The sequence below is a fragment of the Electrophorus electricus genome, chromosome 7, assembly GCF_041902795.1.
Source record: "Electrophorus electricus isolate QZ-2024a chromosome 7, ASM4190279v1, whole genome shotgun sequence".
NCBI lineage: Eukaryota > Metazoa > Chordata > Actinopteri > Gymnotiformes > Gymnotidae > Electrophorus > Electrophorus electricus.
Genome location: NC_137503.1, coordinates 9254720 through 9279833, shown reverse-complemented (window position 1 = coordinate 9279833; position 25114 = coordinate 9254720). Strand labels below are relative to the sequence as shown.

The following is a 25114-nucleotide window of genomic DNA, read 5'->3' as shown; positions in this document are numbered from 1 at the left end:
AGGACAAAAAAAAAGAAAAAGAACTACATTAAGAAGAAATGCATACGGTCATCAACACCGATTATATATTTATGATTGTGAACAGACAACAAAGGCTGAAGGGTAATATTAAAACAGTATAGGCCTTTGCGCAGAACCACAGAGCCAGGGTTCAGGACATCAGGCATCCCAGTGAGTGTTTGTGTGTACATGCATATAGCTAACTATATGCAGAAGAACTCCAACAATCCTCATATGTAGGACAAGCACAGCAACAAAAGTTTGTTGTGTTAAAAAGAGCAGCACAGCTCCACAGCAAAGAACAAGATAGCAAGCCTAAATGTGGGGGGGGTACATCATAGCTGAAATGACACAGTAGACCAGTCTGCACTCGTTCCAGGGAAGACCCTTATCAGTGTGACAAGCGGCAGAGCACAGAGGGCTATGAATGTAATTAATCAGATTGCCACACTTGGAGAAGTCTGCACCCATGCATATCAAATGTTGCTAATATTAAATACAGTCAGAGAGATGTGGGGGTAATGCATGGCACATCATGCCAAAGACAAACCACTACAGATCAAAACCGCAACACAAAGACTTCTAGCTGCAGGGGCAAACTCCGCAATGGCTATACAGCAATAAAGCAAAAATATTTTCCCATAAAGCCAGCAATGTAAAATAACTGTGTGTGTGTGTGTGTGTGTGTGTGTGTGTGTGTGTAATAGCAGAAAGAAAGAGAGAGAGAAAGAGAGAGAGAGAGACCGACCCCATCCCAAGAGAGAGACCCCATCCCAAAGAAAAGCTACACAATGTGTGGCAGGCTACACAAAGCTGCATTTAGCTGGGGGCATACATTTTTACTGAAAACTAATATATGAATAGTCTTCTTATACATGTGTCCACCTAATCGAGTCTAACATTTCCCAGTATTTAAGATGTGTAATCATTTGTATGTGCATACATGCAAATATGTTTATCTTCTGTGAGACCAGCTGAGTCTGTATAAAGAACTCCCTCAGGGTCTCCGTTTGACATAATGAGATTAGAGACTATGATGAAGGACTGCTAATGCTGATGCATTTCACCCACCAGCTCCCACAACACTAAGGAATTAATAAGAGAATAGATTTCAATACTTAATTCAGACTGTTTACAAGTCATGTTCTAGAACATCATGAAAACCTTACAAATAATTTCAGTTTATATTACTAGAAAAATAGTTTAAGAATAGAGCAATACAATTTTGTATGACTTTGTTCTGATTTTTGTTCTCCAATATTTCTCAGAGCTTATTCCTGCGACTTTACAACTCCTCCCCATCACAAAATGACACAGGCAACCAGAAATGGGAGCAAACTGCTGTGTCTAAGTGAGATAAGGTACCTGAGGGCTAACAAAGACAAATATGAAAATGGGGAGCGTACCTGCTGAGGGAGACGTCACTGAGACTGGGGCTTGGTGACCTAGACACGGTCTCTGGAGCTGACATCTTCTCATTGTTGGGTAGTGCTGTCTGTGTAGTGCTCTGGACAACTTTAGGATCAGCTGCATCAAACAGGAACAGGAAAAAGAAAGATGTTACATAAAAAAAGAATATCATCTATCCACTTTTCCATAATATAACCTTAATCAGATTTCCACAATACAATTCCATATTTGAGGGTGCCAAGGGAGCTATTCTTAATGACCAAAAAGCTTCCAATTAAATCATGACATTTTTACATAATGACCAAAGTTACAAAATGTAAATCTCAAAAATCCATTCATTTAACATTTCCACAACCATTTCTCAATGTAAAAAAATTTCCAACTACAATGGTCCAAAAGCCTGTCTGTAAAGAGCATATATTTGAGCTCCATAACAACCTCTGAGATGCCTAATCGCAAGTTTCTATTATGTGAAATAAATCAGCATGCTTCTAATTAATGAGAGGATGGGGATAAGAGGCACAAACAGTCAGATGAATTGCAGGCACATTTGAACATTTCAAGTTGAAAAATCTATTGTTCACATCTTGATCTGCCTTAATTTTGGCATAAAAGCTTCAGGAACAGCAATTCCCTCCAACTCTGATTTGGCTCTTATTTACACTGTGTACCTGCTACTCTCTCAGTTTACCTGCACCCATCATGGGATATAATGTTATTTGCCATCATTTAGAGAGATCTGGGTGGAGGGGAAAGATTTTTCCACAAAGAATTTCTTTTCAGTCATCACACATGAGTTTAACGTGGCTGATCAAGGATTCTGGAGCACAGCAGATGTCACGGCATGATGCCAATAGCTTTACTGAGCTTTTGGGTTAAAGTTTAGTGTCTAAACATTTCTCAACTTCATTTCACATAAACTGCATCTAATTCAACTAAAAATCCTTTTTGAATCTCATTATTTGCCAAAGTCAGCAATGGGTGATATGAAGTCAAACGACACCTACAGGTGATCTGAAATAATCTCTTAGACCCCATTTCTGCTCTGAGCAGGAAGTATCCTCAAAGCCCAGATGGACATCAATACAGAGGTTCCATGCAGACAAGAATTGCAATGCAAGCATTACGCACGACAGCCCTTATTTCTGCACTGGAAATTGCTTATTGACTGATTCCACCCACACCAAAAGAAGAACTTTTCCAGGAGCCATAGTTACCTGGGAAACATGATAGCTCCACTGATTTCACTTGTTCCTGCTTAAACTGTGTCTTCCCAGACGTTGCCAATCGACCTCTGACCTGGGCGATGAGGCGAGAAAATTCATTGCTGTGCTCCTTTCCTAAGAAATGGAGAGAGGTCTTGATAGGTGAGACATTTGAGCCAAGCAATTATAACACACAAAATTACCAGCTAGACTTCCTAAGACTTATTAATGACTGAGCAACAGGAATCCATTTTAGCATAGTTTCTGTGCCCAGGGGACACTGCTGTGGTCAATTTGCTCATGGTCCACAGCAGCACTGGTACAGACTGCTCAGTAATTCTGACCCATGCCTTGTTACCACAGTGATCAATGCCCGTATGTATAGTTACTGTTTTCCTTTGTATATTGTGATGCCTTGCATGTGTTACCTGAATTATTAAGCCATGGCTTTTTGGAGCTAGTTATTCTTTTGTCCATCTTGTGCCCAGTGTTCTAGTTTATTAAATATGCACTTGCTGTGTTCACACTGTCCGTTGGCACCTGCGTCTCTAGCGCCACTGTGCTGTAGCGGGCCTGGCTGGCCATGGCAGCAGTGAGCATGCTTGCTGTTCAACACAAGCCCATGTGACACAACAAGGCCAGCTCATGCCCCAGCAGCAGCTGTCTGGTTTCTGAACCCTCAATCCTACCACCTCTGTCTTTCCGGTATTGAATTTAAATCAATGTAAATCAGGGAAATAAATATTGTGATTGTTTTGGAATATTTGTATTATACACAGTGCAATTAGTCCAAGGTGGAAATCAAAACATCAGAAGCAGGCTATCCTCCTCACAGATCGTCATGACCGTTTATAATGCTTAGTTGCTTACTGTCTTTACTGAAAGCCTTTCCCCCCAACGCAGAGATGTGCACACTACAAACAATGGCACACAAGAGACAACCTCAACTCCACTTGAATATACTATTACCTCACTTGATGGAGTAATCTTAAATTACTAATGATTTAAGGAGCCAAAGTAAACCAATCGGTTCTGATAAAAGATCACCTCAAACTGCCTGCCAGATAAACTAGTATATACACACAGTATACTAAGAAGAATGCGAAAACGATCCTAAAGTAGCACTGGGGATTCTGAAATGGCAAGACTTTCAAAAAGGACCCTCCAGCACGCACACACAGGTCTGAAATTCACAGTTAGAAATGAGGGTCCTCAAACACAGCTCTGGGTTACTGTGGTGAAGCACATCAACACCCTCAATGTTCCACTAATAACTGTGCTCCACTGGAAGTTTCCTTGTTAGATGTTTGGACTAAAATGCATATCAGTATATGAACATTTATTTAACCTAAGTATTACAAATGGTATGCATGAATACATCAGCAATTACTGGTCACTGCATCAGAGAAAGCAAAAAAACTGGGTAGAAGCAAATTTCATAAACCAAGAAGTTAAGAATTCAGGTTAAAGGTTAATGGATTTATAAAGAAAGCATGCAATTCCAAGCATGATCATTTCTAAAGAATGCCTTTTTCGCAGGTAGATGCGATTCCTTTACTGAATACATGAGTGTCAGTTTTGCTGTACATCAGTTAGGACATTTCCTCCAGGTCTAGCTCATAAGCCCTCTGGCCAGCTTCCCCCATTCAAAAACCTTTAAGGGCCTGTTGTCCCCATGCCTGCCATAGGTGCCATAGGTTCACAAACTCCCGTTGTGACACCCTACAGTTGCACAACTCTCACGTTTCCTCTCATTAAAAGGTGATATAGGCTGAGGTGACGTGTCGAGACAGTTGGCAGGGTCTATTATCTAGACTTGTTCTACAGGCCATGCAGCGAAATGCAGAGGAAGGGAGAGCATGCTTGCTATAAAGCTGCCCCTGAAAGGCTTACACACCGTTTCCACTGTAAGTAGCTTCAAATCGCTTTAGAAATGCTCCTTCCCTAAAGGGCAGCTTGCTTCCTATTTGAAATGTGTTTCAGGAACTAGCAGACAGTAACATGTTAAGGTTTATTGAGTTTTTAATTATAAAGTCAAGAGAGATGATATAGATTAGAGAATAATATCAATTAAAAACTTACTGAATCTGACAAAGCTTACAATGCTTATAGAGTTCTGAGTTCCTGTGTTTCTCTCTCTCTCTCACACACCCACACCAAAAAATGTTTGAGACCAGTCTGCAGTGCATTTAAAAAAAACAAATTAAAATTCTGCTCACTACTTTGTTATGGAAAGACAGGGAAATAACATCTGCATTTAAAAGTTTCCACTGCCTAAATACAGGAAGACTTGATATTATATATTGCATCACCATGTAGAAAACAAAAAGTCCACGTTTGGACCTTTGCCTACTGAGCGCCTGAGACATCTAAGCCAGAGCAAGCCTTCCCTGCTGACAGCAGTGTGGAATCTCCAGGAACCTGAGTATGAGCAGACAGCATTCTTATGTAACATACACAGGCCGAAACATAAACCTACGTGCACCTTTAAATGGTTTTCAGTTTTGCCCATTTCTCTTTCCTCTTCCAGACATGTCAAAAAGGTCCAGGTGCTCTTATAGTGGGTTAGGGATAACATACTTTTCAGCCAAAAATTCAATTTCAAACAGCCATAAGTGATTAAATCCATATCTAGCCCAGAGCAAAAAAGAGGGTGAACAACAGCAGCTGGGGGGGGGGGGAGTGGAATAAAAAAGAGCAGCTTTTAAAAAATATTCTTGATATATGACTAGTTTAATTTACCATGCAATTTCAAATCAAGCTCAGTCTAGTTTATGCAAAGCAGAGTGCATCACTCCACATGCAATACAACTATTGGTTCCTGGAATGACTCGATTTACAGTCATGATTTACAGTCATGTAAATTTGGTCTTGCCAGTTAAGATGAACTACGACCAATAGCAGCAACAGTTGGCCTGCCTTTGGGCATCGCCCTCCTTCACTTTCTTCCTGTGTCATTTCCACTTCCATTCATCAGCTGTTCCACCAGGCCAGTGACTCATCAAACATGTCACACATTAATCAAGCACTTATTTCTCCATGGTGGCTATTTATAGACACCTCTGTGATGTACATTAATATTTCAACAACCTCTTTCAAAAGTAAATGTCTTGCTGAGCTACTTTCATAGGGGCTTTCACCTTTTCCCTGCCAGGTTGATTATATGAGGCAAACGTCACCCAGACATTTCCTCGTGTAAACAGCACACAGTAATCACATAGGTAAACGGCTCGTCTATCACAGATGTAGAGACAGAAAGGATATGCCCGAAGACTCAGCTGCACACGCGCACACACCAACAACTGCACATTTGTTTAAAATACTGATTTTATATGAAAATGTTACATTGTAATGCAGTATGCAGCATGCTATAATTTAATTTTCTTTTTTTTTTTTAAAAAAAACATGCACTTAAGAGTTTTGAAGAGAAAAACACGACACCAACCTGTCAAATTTGGGAACCCTAGAAGTTTCAGTAACAATTCCTAGGAATCCTGTTACTTTATCCATTTATGTAATATAAGCACACTGAAATATTTACTCTAATGCTGAAATCTTATAAACTAAACTGATGTTTTAAAAAAAACCCTATATTTTAAATTAGCCAGTAGATTTTGAGATGAGTTTATCACAGCTATTAACATAGATACTGGTAACATGAGCAACTAAGTGCTATTTGCTGTGGGAGACTCTCACAGTGTGGCTGTCAACTTATTTGACTTTGGCCTTTGTGCCTATTTCACTCTTCTTCACAAACACTAATAGCATAATTACTAAATGCAAAAAGTAAAGTGTCCCAAATTGTTATTATTATTAATTGATCAATTAGCTTGGTGGTAACAAATGTCTATCCAATCCCATGTGTGTGTGCATTTTGGGGGGTTTTTGTGCACAGTGTTGCACTTAGGAAGAGGAGAGCACTGAATGAGGTGAGACTGATTTATTTCTTTAAAGAAATAAATCAGCATTTGTTGAGTACTGTTGTCAGTCAGTCAGTCTCACACACACACACACACACACAACACACACACACACACACACACACACACACACACACACACACCATATGGGAGGCTTTCTGGAAAAGAGTTCAGCAGACCCACTCAAAAACCGCAGAGACCTTTGTGAATTTCAATAACTGCACCATGAAAAAGAAAAACATGAAATGTGATACACATTGGGGACATTAAAACAGAAAATACTATCCACAAAATGAGATTTTTTTCCTCGCTACAATTTTTACAAAAAATTGTAAGAATGTGTTTTACAGAGGAACCATGGTAAAAAGAACGCAGAAAGTTTCTATTGCTTTTCACCTTAAAAAAAACAAAAAAAAAAACAAAAACAAAAGTGGAAGGAAATCCTCTTCATAACTACTAATGTAGTCTTTTACAAAGCTGTATTCAGGAACGTGGTAGGGCACTCTTCTAATGTTTCAGAAACACAATGTAAAGCCAAAGCTCCTTCATAGAACTAATCAGATTATTCAAGTGAACAGTGTTTAATAGTCATCAAACTTACGGTAGTGTGAGTGCAACTGTTCAATTTCCTCAGCTGTTTTGTTCCTTGTAACGATTATTTCCTGAAAAAAAAAAAAAAAAAAGGACTGAAGATTAGACCAAGGCTCTGAACAGTTTAAGAAAATTATGATTCAGTTACTGACTAGTTACTGAATATTGTTTAAACATGCAAATTCTGACTGTAAAAGAAGACATACAGGTTTGCTTTTATTGTCCAGCTGATTCCTCATCTTCTCATTGTGTTCAACCTCTTTAGCGATGTTCTCACCTATCAGCAGGAGAATTTCATGTCACATTTAATACTGAGGGCAGGACATAAGGTGTAGACAGGCAAACAAATAGCCATCTACAGTTCTTTAAGGGTCAAGCTGAGATTCAGCCAAAATAAAAGGAAGTGCCACTTGATATTATGGATAGCCAGCAGACCAGTACATCACTGAGGCTGGGTGCAGGTAACACCCAGTCACCCATTGAGTGCCCAGTCAGGTGCATTCTGTGGAAACACAGACACTGTGCATGAGCTCAGCTTGGACCTGGTCCACAACAGCACCTATCAGCCCATAGAGGCAGGAAGCACCAGTGTGGGTAAGCAGTTGAAATGACTGGGCAGCTGAAGGGAGTAAAACACTGGATGCAGATTGGAACTGGTGCACATGACTTGGATGAACAATGTGGCAAAGGTTTAAATTAAACAAAATTATGGAAACTTCTTAAACAATTACAGCTGACACTACACTGGTAGTAAAATGGCATGAGCTTAGCCAAATAAGGCATCCTGAAAGGTAATTTGGGGGGGTATTTCATGATTCAAGATCTTTCATGATTCTTATCCATTTGTTTATTTCGGAAATGCCAGACCTGTTTCTTTGGTGTCCATTCTTTAAAATAACACTGCAGTGTGTTTATTTCAGAAAACAGCATAAACAAAAAAAAAAAAAAAAAAAAAAAAGGATACTTTATTCATTAAGAAAAACCTCTGGAAAAAAAAAAAAGTCATGCATCAGTCATCAGAAAACCACTACAGTCAAAATGAAATTTTAAAGCTTTCGAGCCTTATTTATTCTGTCGGCTTCAGCTGCAAACCTCCACAGGTGGTCCATTTTAGCCACTATATAAAAAAAGTAAAGAAAGAAAACCAACCAACAAAATATTTTCAGTAAAAGCAGACATGTAAAGGGAAAAACAACAAAAAAATAAATAAATAACTGACAGCTCAACACAAAGGATGGAGCTCAGCAGCAAGTCAGCAGGGTATCTTGCGGGTTCTTCAACGAGCGAGCCAACACTGCATAGCCACCATACTGAGCCTCTGACGCTCTCCTCTTGCACCCACTCCCCATCAACAGCGGGAAACGTCACCCTTCAGGCCTCCCTGTTATCGTAGCACGGCTTGCATAAGACACATGTGGCATGGAGGCCAGCAAACCATTTCAGAACTCCTTCCCTCAGTCTATGCACACGCCAGGCAAAATTGCTTTCCATATCAGAAGAAACGTAAAGTGCAGATGGAGAAAACACTCTTAATCGCCTCCAGTGACCAAATACTCCAGAACTATTGTACGTCTCAGTTACTCATTCTATATCAGGGCCAGAAAACTTGTCGAGAGAGAATATGCTCGACAACAGAGAAGGCAAGAAAGAAGGCAAAAACACAAGGAAAATGCAATCAAACTAAAAGTCCTTGTTCTTAGCAAGCAGGTTAAAACACTTTAGGTGGCTCATGCCACACTTACTTGATCTGGGGTTGAGGGCATCACACTGGGCATTGTAGATGTGCAAGAAGTCCTGGTGACGGCTGACGAGCTCATCTCTGGAGCCTCGCGTGGAGAGGTGACAGTCTTTCAGCCTTTTCTTCAATTCCAGCTTCGTCATCAGGTTGTACACCGGCTTAGTCATCAGCCTACGCTTCCCTGAGCTGCCCCACACATGAGCACACACACACACACACACACACACACAGAACTCTGAATAAGTATAAGGATTCTAAACAAATTGTCCATTAATAAAAAATGACAGCATTATTTATGATGCAACATGACTGAAATTATCCTACATGGATATGCACTGCTGGACCATGAGATAACCAAACAATGCTGACACTGATCAGAGTTGGTAAAGCTTCATCATGCTCTTGCCGCTGCAAACACTAAAAACAGTAGAAAATTCTGCTCGTTTATTCCCAAATAGTGCACCTTTACTCTCACAAGGAGCAGGGTAACAGGCTTGTGGAAGACAAAACCAAACCTCATAACAGTTGGTTTTGCCAGCTGTCCATTTTGGAAAAGGTCAAATACCCCACTGTAGGGAATGAAAACCCATCCACTGGACAAGTCCAATTTAAGGATTATGGACAACATGCAACACAGCTTTAAAAATCCATTACCTCACTCATCAGATCCACATAGCATAAATTATCCAGCATTAAAAGTTGAACCCACGCATCATGGTTAAAATTCCGATCAATCTTGTTAGCTGTGTGCTCGTGCGCGTATGTGTGTGTGTGTGTGTATGGATGCACAAAAGGCAAGCAGAGGACCCTCATTCATCAGCTTTACCTCAAGGTAACCCACAAACCAAATCAGCCTGCCTGCCAAAGTTGACACAAAATGGTTGCCCTTCAAAACCACACCCCCAGGGGAATTTAGCTGAGTGAGAATAGCTGGGTTTTAGAGGAAGGTGTTTGTGTAAACAAAAGTCAAGCTGGGAATCGTGACCAGACTTTTTTGAGCGAGAATTCTGCGTTGGGCGTGGGGCGAGAAGATGAGTCAATGGTAGAAGCAGAGGTTGGTGTGGAATAAAGCGCTCAGGGGATGAGGGGAATGGTGGAGACCCTGAGCCACACCCGAGTGCTGTCCATCGAACATAGGCAAACAATTGCAAATTAAAATAATAGAACAAGTGCATTTTTATTAGAAATAAATCGGGGGGGGGGGGGGGGGGGGGCAATAACACTCGCAGTTTCCTTTCCTATTATAAGGTGATCAATGGCTGGCCAACTGTGTGTGATTGCTTCCGTCTCTGAATGCAGCTCTAAGGTACATTCTGTGGCTGCTGCATGCACACACCCAAATGCTTTGTCCTTTGCCCTGAATAGACCAGGCATACACCTTTGTGCATAATTCTCCCCACAGGTGCATAACTGGTTACTTCGAAACTTACTGTTACTTGGTGTCTTTCACCAATGCATAATTCTTCACATAAGTGTACAATGGATGTTAGTTTAGCCATGGCTGCTTATCACATTAGCAACACATGCAATGGAACCACAGGAACCATAAGACAGGGCAAGAGCTCCATCTTATCACATTATCTCAAGATCATCTTGGACATTCACTAGGGTACTGCAAAAGGCAGCGCTGGGGGTGCCTGGTTTGTCAAACCCAAGACAGCAATTAGTAAGACACAATACAATTTCTCTTTCCTTGTGAGGGTAAGGCTCACACAACCTTCATATGGACAGACTACAGGTTTAGCTAAAGATTTGCTGAAATGAAAACAAGAATTGTTTTTCTTTAAAAATTGAAAAATGTAAAATGTTTTTGTTTGTTGTCACTGGATTTCCATGTCTCCTTGGCAAAGAAATTGAGGAAAAAAAAAAAAACTTTTTAAAACCCAAATGTAATTAGTTGTTTCCAATCTTTCAGAATTAGGGGCAGTACAATTGTAATGACAGTTTTAGAGCATATATGTTCAAAAACCTTCAAAATCCCAAGTAAATTCTTTATGAAAAAAGAATTTGATGAAATTCTCTCCCCAATGAACCAAAAGGAAACCAACAGTATACTCACGAGTCCTGTCTGCATTATGGGCTTATTTGAAACATCTTTTGAATAACTGAACATCATTAATGTTCCATTTTATTTCTGAAGCTACTTGCATTTGCTCCAGTACATCACAAGCACTTAGAAACCTCCCAGCAGTTGCAGTCTTGCATTCTAGACTGGCAGAGCAGTACAGAAGAACTTTTTCCTTTTTTTGCTCCTTTGAAATTGGTCACCTTTGTGCTGTTCCAAATTGCGACAACAGTATGAATACTGGCTCTTCCACTTCACTTAGCCAAGAGAGAGATGCTCTGGTTGGTAAACACACCTGTGAAGAGTCTTTGCTCCGCAGGTCATCAAAGGTGCACTTTCACTCCTGGCATGAATGTAGACAAGAGAATGGGTTCAAAGAACTCAATAAAACCTAATAAAAAGGATGGGTTGAAACATTTTTACTTTTTAAAAGTAGATTTACAAGGGATTTTGAAGGCGTAAATGATCGCCTCACATGATTGCATTTAAGCCCAACCAGGAGCTGTAAAAGAGGGCGTGGTTTTTCAGTACTAAATTTATTAGCACTAAGCCATCAGAAAGGCTAAGATATGCAGTTTTCCAAGATGGGAAGCAAACATTTTTAAAAAAGTGTGGTTGAAAGCAGCAAATCTATCATTTAAGATCATGTCCATTTAATGCATTTTTCAAACAAAAACATTAAAAAGAAGAAGAAAAAAAAAACTGCTATGTATTCAACTAAACTTGACATCTTTTGAAGGATTTGGGAATAATTCTCAAGATGCGACAACCATTTTTCCTACTGCCCCTTCTACCAGGCAGGAGCATCACTGCACAAAAGCTTCTTACTGCGACAGGAACCCTACCATGGCAGTTACTTTTTACTAGATCACAATCACACAGTTCCATCTTGGGAATATTTGGCCTGCATGTGGAGGCAATGTAGTTGCATTTCTACACAGGCACAGTACGTGACTTTCACACTTCATTAGAGCTGAGCAGCCAGAGCCTACGCGTTAGGAAAGAGCCAGTGGCTGCAAGTTATTCCCTTCATGCACCTACAGCAGTTAGACAACCAATAAAATACATTAGGGTTTGAGTAACTGTTGTCCTGTATGAGGTGTACGGTATAATCTTCAAACCTTCTGAGGCCTTCCTTCTTCTCATCGGTGGTCAGACACACGTCTAGGTGTTTATTAATGTGGTGATGAGATACACTGACTCCGCACACGGGGCACTCCACTGCAATACAATAGAGAAGCAGATAGACCAGTCTGATCAACTCCACTGACAAAGAAAGCTTCTTCTCTGTGGCACTTTAACATCCCAGTCATTGAGATGATCTATTGTGAAAACTGAACTGATAGCGATTTATCATTATTAGTGAAGCCAAGACGACAAGTATTGCTCTTTTTTTTCTTTTTTTTTAACATTTAATGTGTTTGATTTGCAACTGAACCAAAGCTCATGAAAAACAAGGAACACCTGAACAAATTCACACTGCAATCCCTATGAGATGTGTGATGCAAATGCTAAAAATAAACAAAGAAAGAGACAAGAGCTCATTCATATTCATTCAGGTCCCTGACACAAGGTGCTCATCCCTAAAGCCTTTTCCCTATCTAGTTCAGCACCCTTTTAAGACCTTTTAAGTTTTATGACACAAAACTGCTGCAGAACTACACCTCAAGGGCTAAATAATAAACAAAAGATAACAGCTATAGCCAAAGAGCAGAACTCTGCACAACACTCTGAGGTACACAGCAGCTGTTTGGGTAAATGACAGAAACAAAAGGCTTACACTCATCCCACGCAAAGTACGTTAAGCTATGCATAGATTAAGGAATTTGTTCTATATAGTTCATGTTTCCTCTGCCTAGTGTTCCTTTGATGCCTTACATATCTAACTTGCTGTTGTCCATTTCACCATGAAATCAAATCAATTAAGATGTAAGAACAAACTACACAGATCATTTTAAGTCTGTGTAGGCCTAGTGTCTTAGGCCAAAGGAAAGTGCCATAACAGTCCGGAACTGTTTCATTACCACTCTGAAAAGGCAGACAGCGAGGAGGGCATCACCTTTGACCACAGGCTGAACCACCTGTGATGTGGATGGCGATCCGCATACATCCATCTTCTCCTCTTTCAGGCCCATGGTGTCAGACTCTGTCCCCTCCAGTTGGGGCTCAGTGGGGTCAAGGACACACACTTCCATGGGCTCCTGTTTGACAGGGATGAGGGGCTTGGAGTCTGCTTGTGGCCCCACTGACAGCGCAGGAGAGCGCTTTTGGAAAAAGTGAGTGAGAGTGGTGCCCTCCTTCCTGGGCCCCTTCTGCCTCACTTTCTTGCCTCGGATCTCCATGGAGGGTGTTTTGGGGGAAATCGGGGGTGATTCAAAACTGGCCTGGGACAACTGCTGCCTTGAGAGACCGAGACAAGCAGCAGATGAAATAGAGCAATAAATGAATTACATTAATGACAAAAAGCCAGACACCTAGCAACAGCAACTCACACACAACTAAAGTGACACATGCAGCCAAATCAGACATATTGCATACTTGTGGAAGGAAGAGAACATGTGGACATGTGACACTACAAAGTGAAAAATTCGCCAGCTAAGTGTTCCATAGAGTAACTATCTAGTCTCACACACAGTGCCATCATTTGTGTGTGTGGGGGGGGTGTGGGGGGTGGAGCAGAGAGACAAATACATAGAGTGAGACTAAGAGAAAGCAAGAGTGCAGGGGACGAAAAGTGCACCAGTTGGCTTCAACCTTGTAAATGTGGAAAGCAAGCAAACAGCTATTTGGAAGACCGTTATGGTGCTATAAAGTGAAGTCAATGAGATGTTTAATGGTCGGATTTCCTATGGAGAGCTTTTTATTGGTCCTTTGTATGCAGATTAGAGTACACGCTCAATCTCCCCTCCTGACCCACACATGCACACACACACACACCGCGGGGAGGCTGGGGATAGCCATCTTCATGGAAGTGTAGAGCTAAGGCCCCTGAACCGCACAGCCTTTCTTTCACTGCTTTAAGACAAATAGCACAAATATCTTAGAGTCCAAAAATATCCTTCGGACCTAAACTAAATTAGTAGACATTCTGGAGTAAAACAAGATTTATCAAGAGAAAATACAAGTGCGTGATTAAGTGAAGCCCTGAACTGCAGCAACTCCTGGAGCCGTGCTGTAGGCATAACCTTTCAGTGTGAATATCATCGTTGCTTGCAGATCGAACAACCAAAAGTCACAGGTGACTCTGGGAAAACCTGAAAGACTTTAAGAGTGATGCCAGTTAGCTTATAATGCAGAGAAGACATAGGCCTACATAGCTGTGATTAACAGGTATTTTGTTGCATTGTCTGAGTAGTTTCACTGAGTACACTGCAAATGTGTTAGAATTAAACAATCAAATAAATAAAACAAACAAAAAGAACACTAAGCAGCCTAATACATTACACATTGGTAGAAGTACAGAACAGCCCATGGACAATGTGACAGAAACGGGAAATCTAGTAAATTTGGTTTAGCAAAATACTTAAGACTATTTTGCAATTGCAACATTTCAGTAGGCTAATAACCCAGCATGCATGCATGTGACTAGTCAGGGAAAGGGTTCCTGCTGTTGGCACTTCCTTCGACAAAAGGAGAGAATTCAGCAAGGTAATGACGTAATCAGAATGGCATTCATTGTCCAAGCCTAATGGTACATTTACAAAGCAGTGAAGTGAAATGTTCATTTATCCTTCTGCTGGTCACTTAGGTGGCCTAAGGTGTATCTATCCACAGAAAGATTATCCCAAAAACTACTTAAACCAGCTATCTACTCGCTCATTCACAAACACACACAGTCATATGTCATACTTTATTATTTAAAATATATGTCTCTGTATTCATACAGCTGTGTTAAATACAGGAAAAACTGGCATAACATTAATCTTTGCCTCCATCCGTCCAGCAAAACTCACTTCTCATTTGCATAAAGCTAAACTTCAACACTCTCTTCCCATGTGTTCACGCCTAATTTTCCATGCACCAACTGCTGCCTCTCTCCTTAGAAATTAATTTAACAATGGAACAGGAAAGAAAAATCACCTGGCTTCACTGCAATGGAAATGTACCATTAGGCATGACAAAATACTGCAGGTTAGTTTTTGGCTTCAGCTGATCCCTCAGCAAAATACGTCATCACTACAAAAAAATTAACATCTTTATTTTTACACAGAAATTATACAGTAACTCAAAATGACCTCTTCCTGAGGGCCAGTGGGAAGGTGTGTGAGCATCCTGTATGCCATCCCTGCTTCCCTCAGTCTCATTTACTTCGTTTCTGTCTGACATTTGTGACCATGTTTAAAATTTAGAGCAATATTGTACATAGGTTCCAATGGATTGTCCTGCGTACCCATAAAGTCCACAAATCAATCACTGCAGTCCTGTCTCAAACTGGACTAAAAGACAAAAATCACATTAGAATGTAGTTGTGTGCTTCCCTTTCAAATCAACAATTTAACAATAAACTGCCAACACAATAGACTGAGAAAATACAAATTGCCTGGACATCTGTCTAATACTATCAAGGTAAAATATGACAGGTGCAAAATAGCTGGTTCCCATCTGAATCAAGAGTCCACCCATTTGGACTCCATTCATTCCCATGCACAAACAGGCAGGCTGATCACAAAGATGGGGGATAAGCAGCACCATACTGAAGAGATTGTCCAATAAACCAATTCAATTTTGTATGCAGATAATATAACTAAAGTCAATAAATGACTGCATTTTACACAAATGAAGTAGAACTAACCCGCACCCCAGCACCCCCATCAACCACTTTTAAGGGATACAAGCAAGCACCTTTTTTTTTTTTTTTTTTTACAAACTAAGCTTTGACAACAAAGAAGACGATCTTCACAGCTGGCGAGACGGTGAAGGGCAAGATGCTGCCTGCACTCATATGGATGGGTGAGCTCATTGATCACGCTATGGTGGTAGGCAAGGAGGAGACTGGAGGAGACCTGAGCAGACAGGTCATACCCTGTGGCGGGGCGCAGTAGAAGTCAATATTCAGCCCAGCTGCCTAATTGCATTCCCTGCATCCCACAGGCACCTACAACAGTGTCATCAGGTGAGCTCACTGAAACATACAGATCCAAATGTCCAGCAGCGTTGCACAAAATACCTGCTATAAAAAGTACAAGTTTGTGGAAAAGTTGTGTTTGACTCAAAATGTTGTCCATGTTTGAAATAAAGCACAATAATGACATTCGAGAGTTTCCCCTTTTTTAGGAAATCTATGGAAATTCATTACATAGTATCCTGACAACACTATCACCACTACTGAAACTATACCATGGCATATCAGAATTCATTACTTGGTATCAGTATCAAAACAAATTTTGACAACACTACCAGTACAGACACGCAAATGGATGTTTACCTCATGCTATGCACAACAGTATGTTTCAGTTGGATCAAGGCATACTGCCGAATCAGGGTCAGACAGACTTCTATCATAGTATTAAAAATGGTCTAACAAAGGAATCCACATCATTGAGCCTAGTGAATTTCCTAGGCCACTGACTGAAGATGGGAGTTAAGAGTGAACCAAAATCCATTCCATGCAGCAACCTGAAAAATTATAATTATTTTTAGATTTGCAATGTAACCTGTGCTCAAGTATTATGCTTAATTTCTGACATAACTTTAAATCGCCTTATGTAATGGCTCTGAGAGCCGGGTTGTGGGAAATGTGAAGGCCTAGTAACCGGACAAGGGATGAATATTGTTTTGAAGTGTTCGCACTTGGTTTAATAATGCTGACAAAGTGAAAATTATAATGCTGACAAAGTGAAAATTCAGACCTTCCTTCTGATTTAAAACACTGTCACACTACTAAAAAAATAAGGACTGTTTCAGATCGAAAGAGTCAGACACTGAGCAAGAACACCCTTCCCTCTTTGTGCTGCTACACTTTCCCTTTAACATTGCCAGTACAAAACAGGAAATTAAGTAACTGGGAGAGCAAAAGACATAATGCACTTCTCTCGCTCACCTGATGGCCATGCAGCAAGCCTGGGAAGACTGAAGACCAACAGTGACTAAAAACTGCTGCTCTCTCAAGTCAGTCAGGTTTCTTTTTTAATAACCCCTTTCTAGGCCCCCTGTAGAACTAAAGGAGCCTTTAGAAGCCTTCTGAGTCACCTCTGTACAGCACCCTACTGCAAATCTTTACAAAAGGAAATCCTAAGTCCCATGGCAAACAGAACAAAATACTCACTAGATCATCCACAACAGCATAAAACATGCATGAGTTGTAAAAATAATTAAGAATTTAATGCAATATTTTATTTATTTAAAAAACTTATGCTACTGTTTGTTTGCTAGTGGCAACACAGAATCTCTGATAGGACAGTGCTTGCTTATCCCAGTATACCTCTGCCCTGCACATTAGCTCTTCCTACTCTCACACAACCATTTTAACCTCAGAAAGGGCATCTTAATCAGCTGACAAACCGATTCTGGTACGCAGAAGAAGGGCACTCCTTAGACCAGTCCTCATGACTCTGACCAGCCATGAAATGTTGTACCTGAAATCCAGGTCAGGAAATTTGTGGTGGTGATGGGTTCTCGCCATAACTACATCATTAAACAACTCTGGTCAATGCACAGGTCTGAGGACATAGATCATTTGGAGTTGTCCGTTCAGTTTTTAGCTTTTTTTTTGTGTGCAAAACATCAGAGGACACAGCCATAGGTGATATGAGAGAAGGCAACAAGAGGCTTCAGTTTGTGTAGAACCAATCAGCAATCCCCTGTCATTAAGCCATCCCACCTGAACAGTTCTGCAGCTCTGAGCATGGCTGACTAATTGTGCTGAACAGAGTTTGTAAGCTTTCTGTGCTAAACCATGCCGACATGGAAAAGTCATTAGACCGGTTAATGGCCTTTCTTTAAACACGTGCCTATGGTGGAAGAGAGGCTATAGATATAGACCTCTAATGTTTCTGACCAATTTATACAGAATGAGGAATTCTGGTATAAATAACAGATGAGAATGGAAACTTTATGAATTGCTGTTACACACACACACAAAAAAAAAAAAAAGGTATGTGTAATAGCTTTCACAGGTCACAAACATTATTGCTGCATGAATTTATCCATGTAGAGATATGAAGTATATTTAGATTCGGGCTAATTCCTCACATCCATCCTCTATGCAAAATATTAATATTCATTTAGTAACTAACTTGTATATAGTCTGCAAATTTTTGAACCCATGTTGCTAAACATACCCAAGGATAAAAGTGGTGACAGACCTCCAAGTTAGCCTTTGGCAAGTAAATGCACAGCCTACACTCAACCAGAAACCTCAGCCGTGAGGGTACAGGGAGGGAGGAGAGGACAACAAACTGGACAGAGGACCATCAACCACTGGACATTCAGACACACAATCATTCAAACACACCATAGCCAATTGACCTAATCTTCATGTTTTTAGATTGCGGGAGGAAACTGGAGACTCCAGACAGACGCTGGGAGAACATGGAAACACCCAGAAAGAGATTTAAACCAGAGACCCAAGCGCTGAGAAGCAAACATGCTAACCACCAAGCCTTATTTCCCCAAATGCTCCCTCATGCACTTCTGCACTTGAGAAAACTTATTTTCCACAGGATGTGATGGAATGTTTACTGATATGGCAACTCGCACAGGATTACAATAGACTGGGGTTATTTCCACCGGATGTTTTTGTAGTAGGTAAAAAGTGCCAGAGTATTCACTGACATGGAAGACACAGTCCGTAAAAATTACTGACATGTCGGATTCAGCCAAGACTAAAGTAACTGAGGAATGCATGAAGTAATTACATTACCCCACTTCCCCATGTGAAAATAATCCTGTCAAAATATTATGTCTTATGTCTGGAAAATTGCTGCTAAACATCTATTGTTCCTTTCATTTAAAAACATCACAGCTAAAAGCATTAGTGGTTACCTTGCACTCTGGAAGCACTGAGCAAGGTCATCCAATATCCTGTTATTCCTCAGATCTTGTTCAGTCATAGGCTGGAATTAAAGTAGGGACCTTGTTCAATACATTCATCACTACGAAAGGCATGATTCTAGTGCAGCAGTATGACAATGGACAGTATACAGTATTATAAGCTGCTGTAACAACTTAAGTTAACATTTGTATTATCTACTTAAAAGTACACTTACCATGTTACAAACAGGGCACAATAACTTGTAGGACAGAAATTTCCGTATACACAAGGAACAAACTGTGGAGAAAGCCAACAATAACTTGGATTCTTAACCATAACCTATCAACTGGCATGTCAAAAAGAAATATTATAACGTTACAGATTCTCCAAAGTGAAACATCAAAATCTACATGACTATACAGATAATGATTAATCCTACTTTTGCATAAGTTACCTAAGATAGCTAGGCCATTTTCCGCCCTTTCAGACCATGACAGCCTGACTCAAACAGCTTACATGAGCAAACAGTAGGTTAGGTTATACATACAGTTATGAGAACACGGTGTCATCATGGAGATATTCAAGAAGTCAAAGCAAATGGGACATCGAAGCAAGTTGTCTACTGTCTGTTAAAACAGATTGATTAAAAGCAGTTAAACCCATTGATCAAGGCTGCCCATCTGTCTAGTTTGCTATACCACTAAGAACGCAGCTAGCTAGCTAGCTATTCCCGTTAACGCTAAATCGTTGTTCGTTTGTTGCAAACCTTCAAGTACTTTACTCTCTAAAAGTAACTTTAACTTAACACGATGAATAACGCCAGAACGATGGTAGATAGCTAATTGTTTAATGTTCAGCTTCATTTAAAAAAATTTACAGCCTGCTGCTAACGCTAGTAATGAGAGAAAAGTAAACTTGGCGACGATTGCAGGTTTATTTTATTAACTTAACAGAATGCGGCAGAACTGGCCATATTCCAAATCCTGCAGCTCATGGAACAGCTGAGCAGTTAGCTGTTAGCTAGGCTAGTTAACCTAAGATAGCTGGCTAGCATTATCTAGCTAGCAATAGTCTTACTCCAATCTAATGAGAAGTTTCATAAAGTGAACTTACTTTGAGACAAGCCAAGTTCGGTGATAAATCCGGCTCACTTGAATGAGACATTATCGTGCAAATAAACACACGATTTAAACCATGAAACTCAACCGTACTTCACTTTGCAGTATTTACAAGCAAAAAGCCTTCACCTAATGTGTTACCCGCGCACATTTTCAATAACCTACATCAACGTCACTTCCTTTCACCGGATTTGCTAGCTGGTTGCATTGGTTATCGATGCTTGCTGACTTCTAAATAACGATTAAATGTTTTTTGGTTTTGTTTTGTTTTGTTTTTTAAACTTGCTCCACTAAACACTCGAACACTCGAGCTATAGGTTAAGTCCTTGTTATCAAATACTGACATACCCATATATACGTGTCACTCTATAAGCGTCGGCCAAATGCCGAAAATGTAAACGTAAATTTAAGTCCCACGTCTTCTTGATTTCAATATAGTTATCAGCTCTAACAAGTAAACCTAGCAAACCAAATATAGTTGAGTAGGCATTTTAAAGGCAAAATTCTGGTGAAGCACTGAAGAGAAACTGCAGCAGTTAGGCATATTAAGATGGATGCAAGACAGGACGAGGCAGTGTAGGGGCTTTTTAGCAGTCATTATTACCAAAAAAAAAGAAAAGGTTTCACCAGACATCAAAGTGTTCAGAAAAAAAGAGAGTTTCACATGGACTTTGAAGGGAAGGAAAGAAAGCCTACAGAGAGCTGATCTGTCAAACATGAATGAGGACAGATCAAAAGATCAATCACCATAAAGGAGATGTCAGTGCATTAAAGTACAGTGACAGCTTTTAGGTACACATATAGATGAAGTGGATTAAACCAGGAAGAAGACAATTGCATTATCATGGATTTGTTTATATTCTGACCAAGTAACAGAGTCATTCAGATTCATTATCATATGCAGTATGCTTAATACTGTCTGATGTTTGACCATTGTAAGTGATCCTTTTGGTTTTATTTTGCTTTTTTATAAGGTGGATGAATACACTAGCACCATTATTGTTCTCTCTCTGGTATCACATTGATATTGCTCCACTACCTGCTAAATATAAATTTGGTGATGAGTCTACCAAGTTAAGATTCCTTCTCATACTTAATGAATATCTTCAGTTGCTATCTGCAATCCAGCATTGTTGTGGTTTGCTTGGCACTTGAAAAAGTTTGGCTCTGCTTGGCAGGAGACTTTGAATGGTCCATGTGCTTTGACAACATCAGTGATTAGTGCAAAACCACATAGCTGTCTGAATATGCCTGTCTCGTTGTCTCATTCCCCTCATTGCAAACAGGATCAAAAGCATGCAGTTATGGTTATGGAGTTATAAATCTCCTTTAAAGTTGTTAAGAAAATCTTACTGCCACTAATTCAACAGTTCTTTGCTGAATATTGTCTTTTTTGTGCTTTATCTACATTTATGACATGTAGCAGATGCCCTTATCCAAAGCAACTTACAAAAGAGCTGTCATCAACTCATTGAATGCATTCTAGCAAGTAAATTAGGTTATTCCACAATACTGCTTAGAAGTCAATGCTGATACCTAGAAAGAATTACAAAATAAGTATATCCTTAGTGCAATACCAAGTACCAATAAGCAGTGATACCTGGGAAGAAGAAACATAGTGTCTGTTGATTGTAAATTGTCCTTGTATTCTGAGAAAGGCACTTTATAAGTGTAACATTCCAATCATTCAATCACTGATAGTAGTGTAATTCAGGATGTTATAAGACAATAAGATATTTTAAAAGTGCAGGATTAGTAGTCATTTAAATACTGCACAAATAGACTTCAGTCTGCATTGGAAGGCAGCGAGGGAATCTGCTGCTTGGACATCCTGTGAAAGTTCATTTCACTATCTGAGAGACAAGACTGGGAACAATCATGTTGCTTGTCGTCCATGAGACATGAAGGGTGGTGTTTCAACCTGAGCCATACTTGAAGTTCAAAGTGCTTGAGGCACAGATTGCCCTTTGATCATTGCCATCATGTAGGGAGCTGCTGGTCCATTCTTGTCTTTGTAGGTGAACATCAGGGTGATGCAAACAGCTAGTGGAAGCCAGTGAAGGGAATGCAGTAGTGCATAAGTGAACTTCAGAAGATTGAAGAGCAGCCATACTGCTGCATTATGGATTTTCTATAGGGGCGTGTTGGACACTCTATGTTTAATTTAAAATTCTTAGCACTTTTAATTCTTTAGTTGTTTATTTAGATCTCTAAAATGTGTTCTGTTTAAATTGATAAATTGATAAACAAGACTGTCTTAATATTATGTTACTGTGTCACCATATCTCCTCCATGAACACGCCCTCACACATCCTCTCTATGACTAAAGACCCTATCCAAAATGCTGAGGAATACTGTAGCGAAGTGATGTCATATTTATAGATCCAGGATTAAACTTCTGATGAGAAACAATGCTAACTTTACTACTGAGACTAGGCATGTGTCAATATTTGAAAATACGACATATCACAATATTAAAGAAGTATAGTAACGTTATTGTGGGCACTTCAAAAATACTACTTATTTCACCAGAGACACAAAGCAGTCCTGCTATAAATACCTCGCACAGTCACTGCTGTGTGGTGCTCTGATCTCGTGTCACTGTCCTCGCTGCTGTGAGAGAGATGTAAACATAAAGAGAGGCAGGCCAGAACATCACAGAAGGTGGCATGACCCCAGAACCTTTCCTCCAGCAAAAAAAATAAAATCAGAATTCTGTAAATATTTCAACTACAGGGAAATGTGAAGTACAGGTGATGGCAAAGATCTAACCAATGTACATGATGTGACAGAACAAGTAAAGTTGGCCAACATGAGCTATGTAATGGCACAACTCCAGGACATTCATCAGAAGCAATTTATTGCACTTAAGGTAAGCTTTTAAACTCATTTGAACAGAATGACAATGGTTAAACAGTTTAATTTTTCTAAAAGTAACATTATATGTAAAACGTGTGGAATTGTATAATGTTCAATAAGGATATGTGAGATCTGCAACTGACCCAAATTTGTGGCCATCTGACAGGAATCTGGTTTGTATTCTATTGACTGAAATATAGTATTATGTAAATTGACATTTATTTCAAAGAATTTTCTCTCTCCTAATGTAATAATAATGTAAATAATTTAAAACATTACTTAAATATATTTTTCTTGTGACTGCAAAGAGACAATGCAGATTGAACATTTCAACAGCACCATATTTCTCCATTTTCAGTGTAAGCTAACTGTAGAATATTTTAAAAGATTTTGATTAGTTCACTAATTTTTCTCAACTGAGAAAGAAGAGTAAAGTCACATGCATATGTAACCTATTAGGACAACTAGAACTGTCCCAGGGCTGGTACTATGAGAAGATGGAAAATGAGAACACCAAACATGGAAATTCCATCAAACCACTTTCAAGCCTGTGTGAGGTTAGCATGATAAATGACATATGCTGTAAATGTGCATGTTGTAAAAGACTGAAGGTGGACATCCTACCATGCCTGCATCTGGCACTTAAGGAGCTGTTCACGCCTGTGCTACAGAATGTGGCTTCAGGTATAATGCTCTGTAACAGACATAGTGCTGGTGACATTGGTCTGCAGATTTGGGGAGTTATGTATAATAAAAATGCAAGCTTTCTTTTGCTTGAATAGTCAATATTTTATACAGCAATAAAGCAGCTAAAGTAATATCTTTTATGTGAGCTATTATAACTATGGAATTGCCTTAAGCAGGCAGTTAGGTTCATAGAAACACAGTGATAGCAGACTGTGGTAAATTAACTACTTTAATGTGTGCAGATATTGCCTGTGTCTGGGGAGAGTAAGTATCTGCACACATTAAAGTAGTTAATTTACCACCCAAGATCTTATATTGATGATGCGAGATTTGGACCACTGCGCAAAGTCTTCTCAAGCACATCCAAAAGATTCTCAATGGGGTTCAGGTCTGGACTCTGTGGTGGCTAATCCATGTGTGAAAATGATGTCTCATGCTCCCTGAGCCACTCTTTCACAGTTTGAGCCTGATGAATCCTGGCATTGTCATCTTGGAATATGCCCATGCCATCAGGGAAGGAAAAATCTATTGATGGAATAATCTGGTCGTTCAGTATATTCAGGTAGTCAGCTGACCTCATTCTTTGGGCACATAACATTGCTGAACCTAGACCTGACCAACTGCAGCAACCGCAGATCATAGCACTGCCCCCACAGGCTTGTACAGTAGGCACTAGGCATGATGGGTGCATCACTTCAGCCGCCTCTCTTCTTACCCTGATGTGCCCATCACTCTGTAACAGGGTTAATCTGGATTTATACCACATGACCTTCTTCCATTGCTCCAGAGTTCAATCTTTATGCTCCCTAGCAAAATGAAGCCGTTTTTGCCAGTTAGCCTCATTGACGAGTCGTTTTCTTAAGGCTACACAGCTGTTTAGTCCCTTAGTCCCAATCCCTTGAGTTCCCTTTGCATTGTGCACGTGTGGAAATGCTCTTACTTTCACTGTTAAACATATCCCTGAGTTCTGCTGTTGTTTTTCTACGATTTGATTTCACCACATGTTTAAGTGATTGCCGATCACGATCATTAAAGATTTTTTTCCCACCGCATTCCATCCTCGAAGATGATGTTTCCCTACTGAACTTCCACTTTTTAATAATGAGTCGGACAGTTCTTAACCCGATTTAAGTAGTTTCAGCAATCTTCTTAGATGTTTTCTATGCTTGATGCATGCCAATCATTTGACCCTTCTGAAACAGATTAACATCTTTTCCACAACCACAGGATGTGTCTTTCGACATGGTTGTTTAACAAATGAGACGCTACTCACTGCATCAGTTCAGGTTAAATAACTTGTTGCCAGCTGAAGCATAATCACCCATGCAGTAATTATCCAATGGGAGGCTCTTACCTATTTGCTTAGTTAAATCCAGGTGGTGACCTTTTTTTTGGCCAGGTAGTGTATATAACTTGTGAGTGTATAATGATAGCAGTAAACCAGTCTTAACAGAGATAAGCTCTGTTAAAAACAGCAAACCTATGTTATTTTTTCTCAGGAAATAAGAAAATCGTCACTTTGTAACCAGACAAAAACTATAAATGTAGA

The 25114-nt window shown here is 39.9% G+C and overlaps 1 protein-coding gene across 7 annotated transcripts in view; it reads right to left on the bottom strand.

The window, feature by feature from the left end:
- rad18 (RAD18 E3 ubiquitin protein ligase) overlaps positions 1–20227 on the bottom strand; it is a 32610-nt gene extending 12383 nt beyond the window's left edge. The window contains exons 1-13 of one of the 7 annotated variants that reach the window (XM_081718083.1): positions 20015–20224; positions 19449–19527; positions 19137–19198; positions 18913–18983; positions 12989–13329; positions 12051–12150; positions 11225–11272; positions 8869–9050; positions 7333–7403; positions 7137–7197; positions 2628–2750; positions 1407–1527; positions 8–1085 (exon numbers count right to left, since the gene is read on the bottom strand). In XM_081718083.1, the coding sequence (XP_081574209.1) occupies positions 1064–1085; positions 1407–1527; positions 2628–2750; positions 7137–7197; positions 7333–7403; positions 8869–9050; positions 11225–11272; positions 12051–12150; positions 12989–13329; positions 18913–18983; positions 19137–19198; positions 19449–19527; positions 20015–20065 (1332 nt within the window). In that variant the 5' untranslated portion in view covers positions 20066–20224 and the 3' untranslated portion in view covers positions 8–1063. Of the gene's footprint in view, positions 1–7; positions 1086–1406; positions 1528–2627; positions 2751–7136; positions 7198–7332; positions 7404–8868; positions 9051–11224; positions 11273–12050; positions 12151–12988; positions 13330–18912; positions 18984–19136; positions 19199–19448; positions 19528–20014 lie in introns of those variants that run through there. The other 6 variants (XM_081718079.1, XM_081718081.1, XM_081718080.1 and 3 more) reach the window with 6 other exon arrangements.
- Between the last annotated feature and the right edge of the window lie 4887 nt (positions 20228–25114).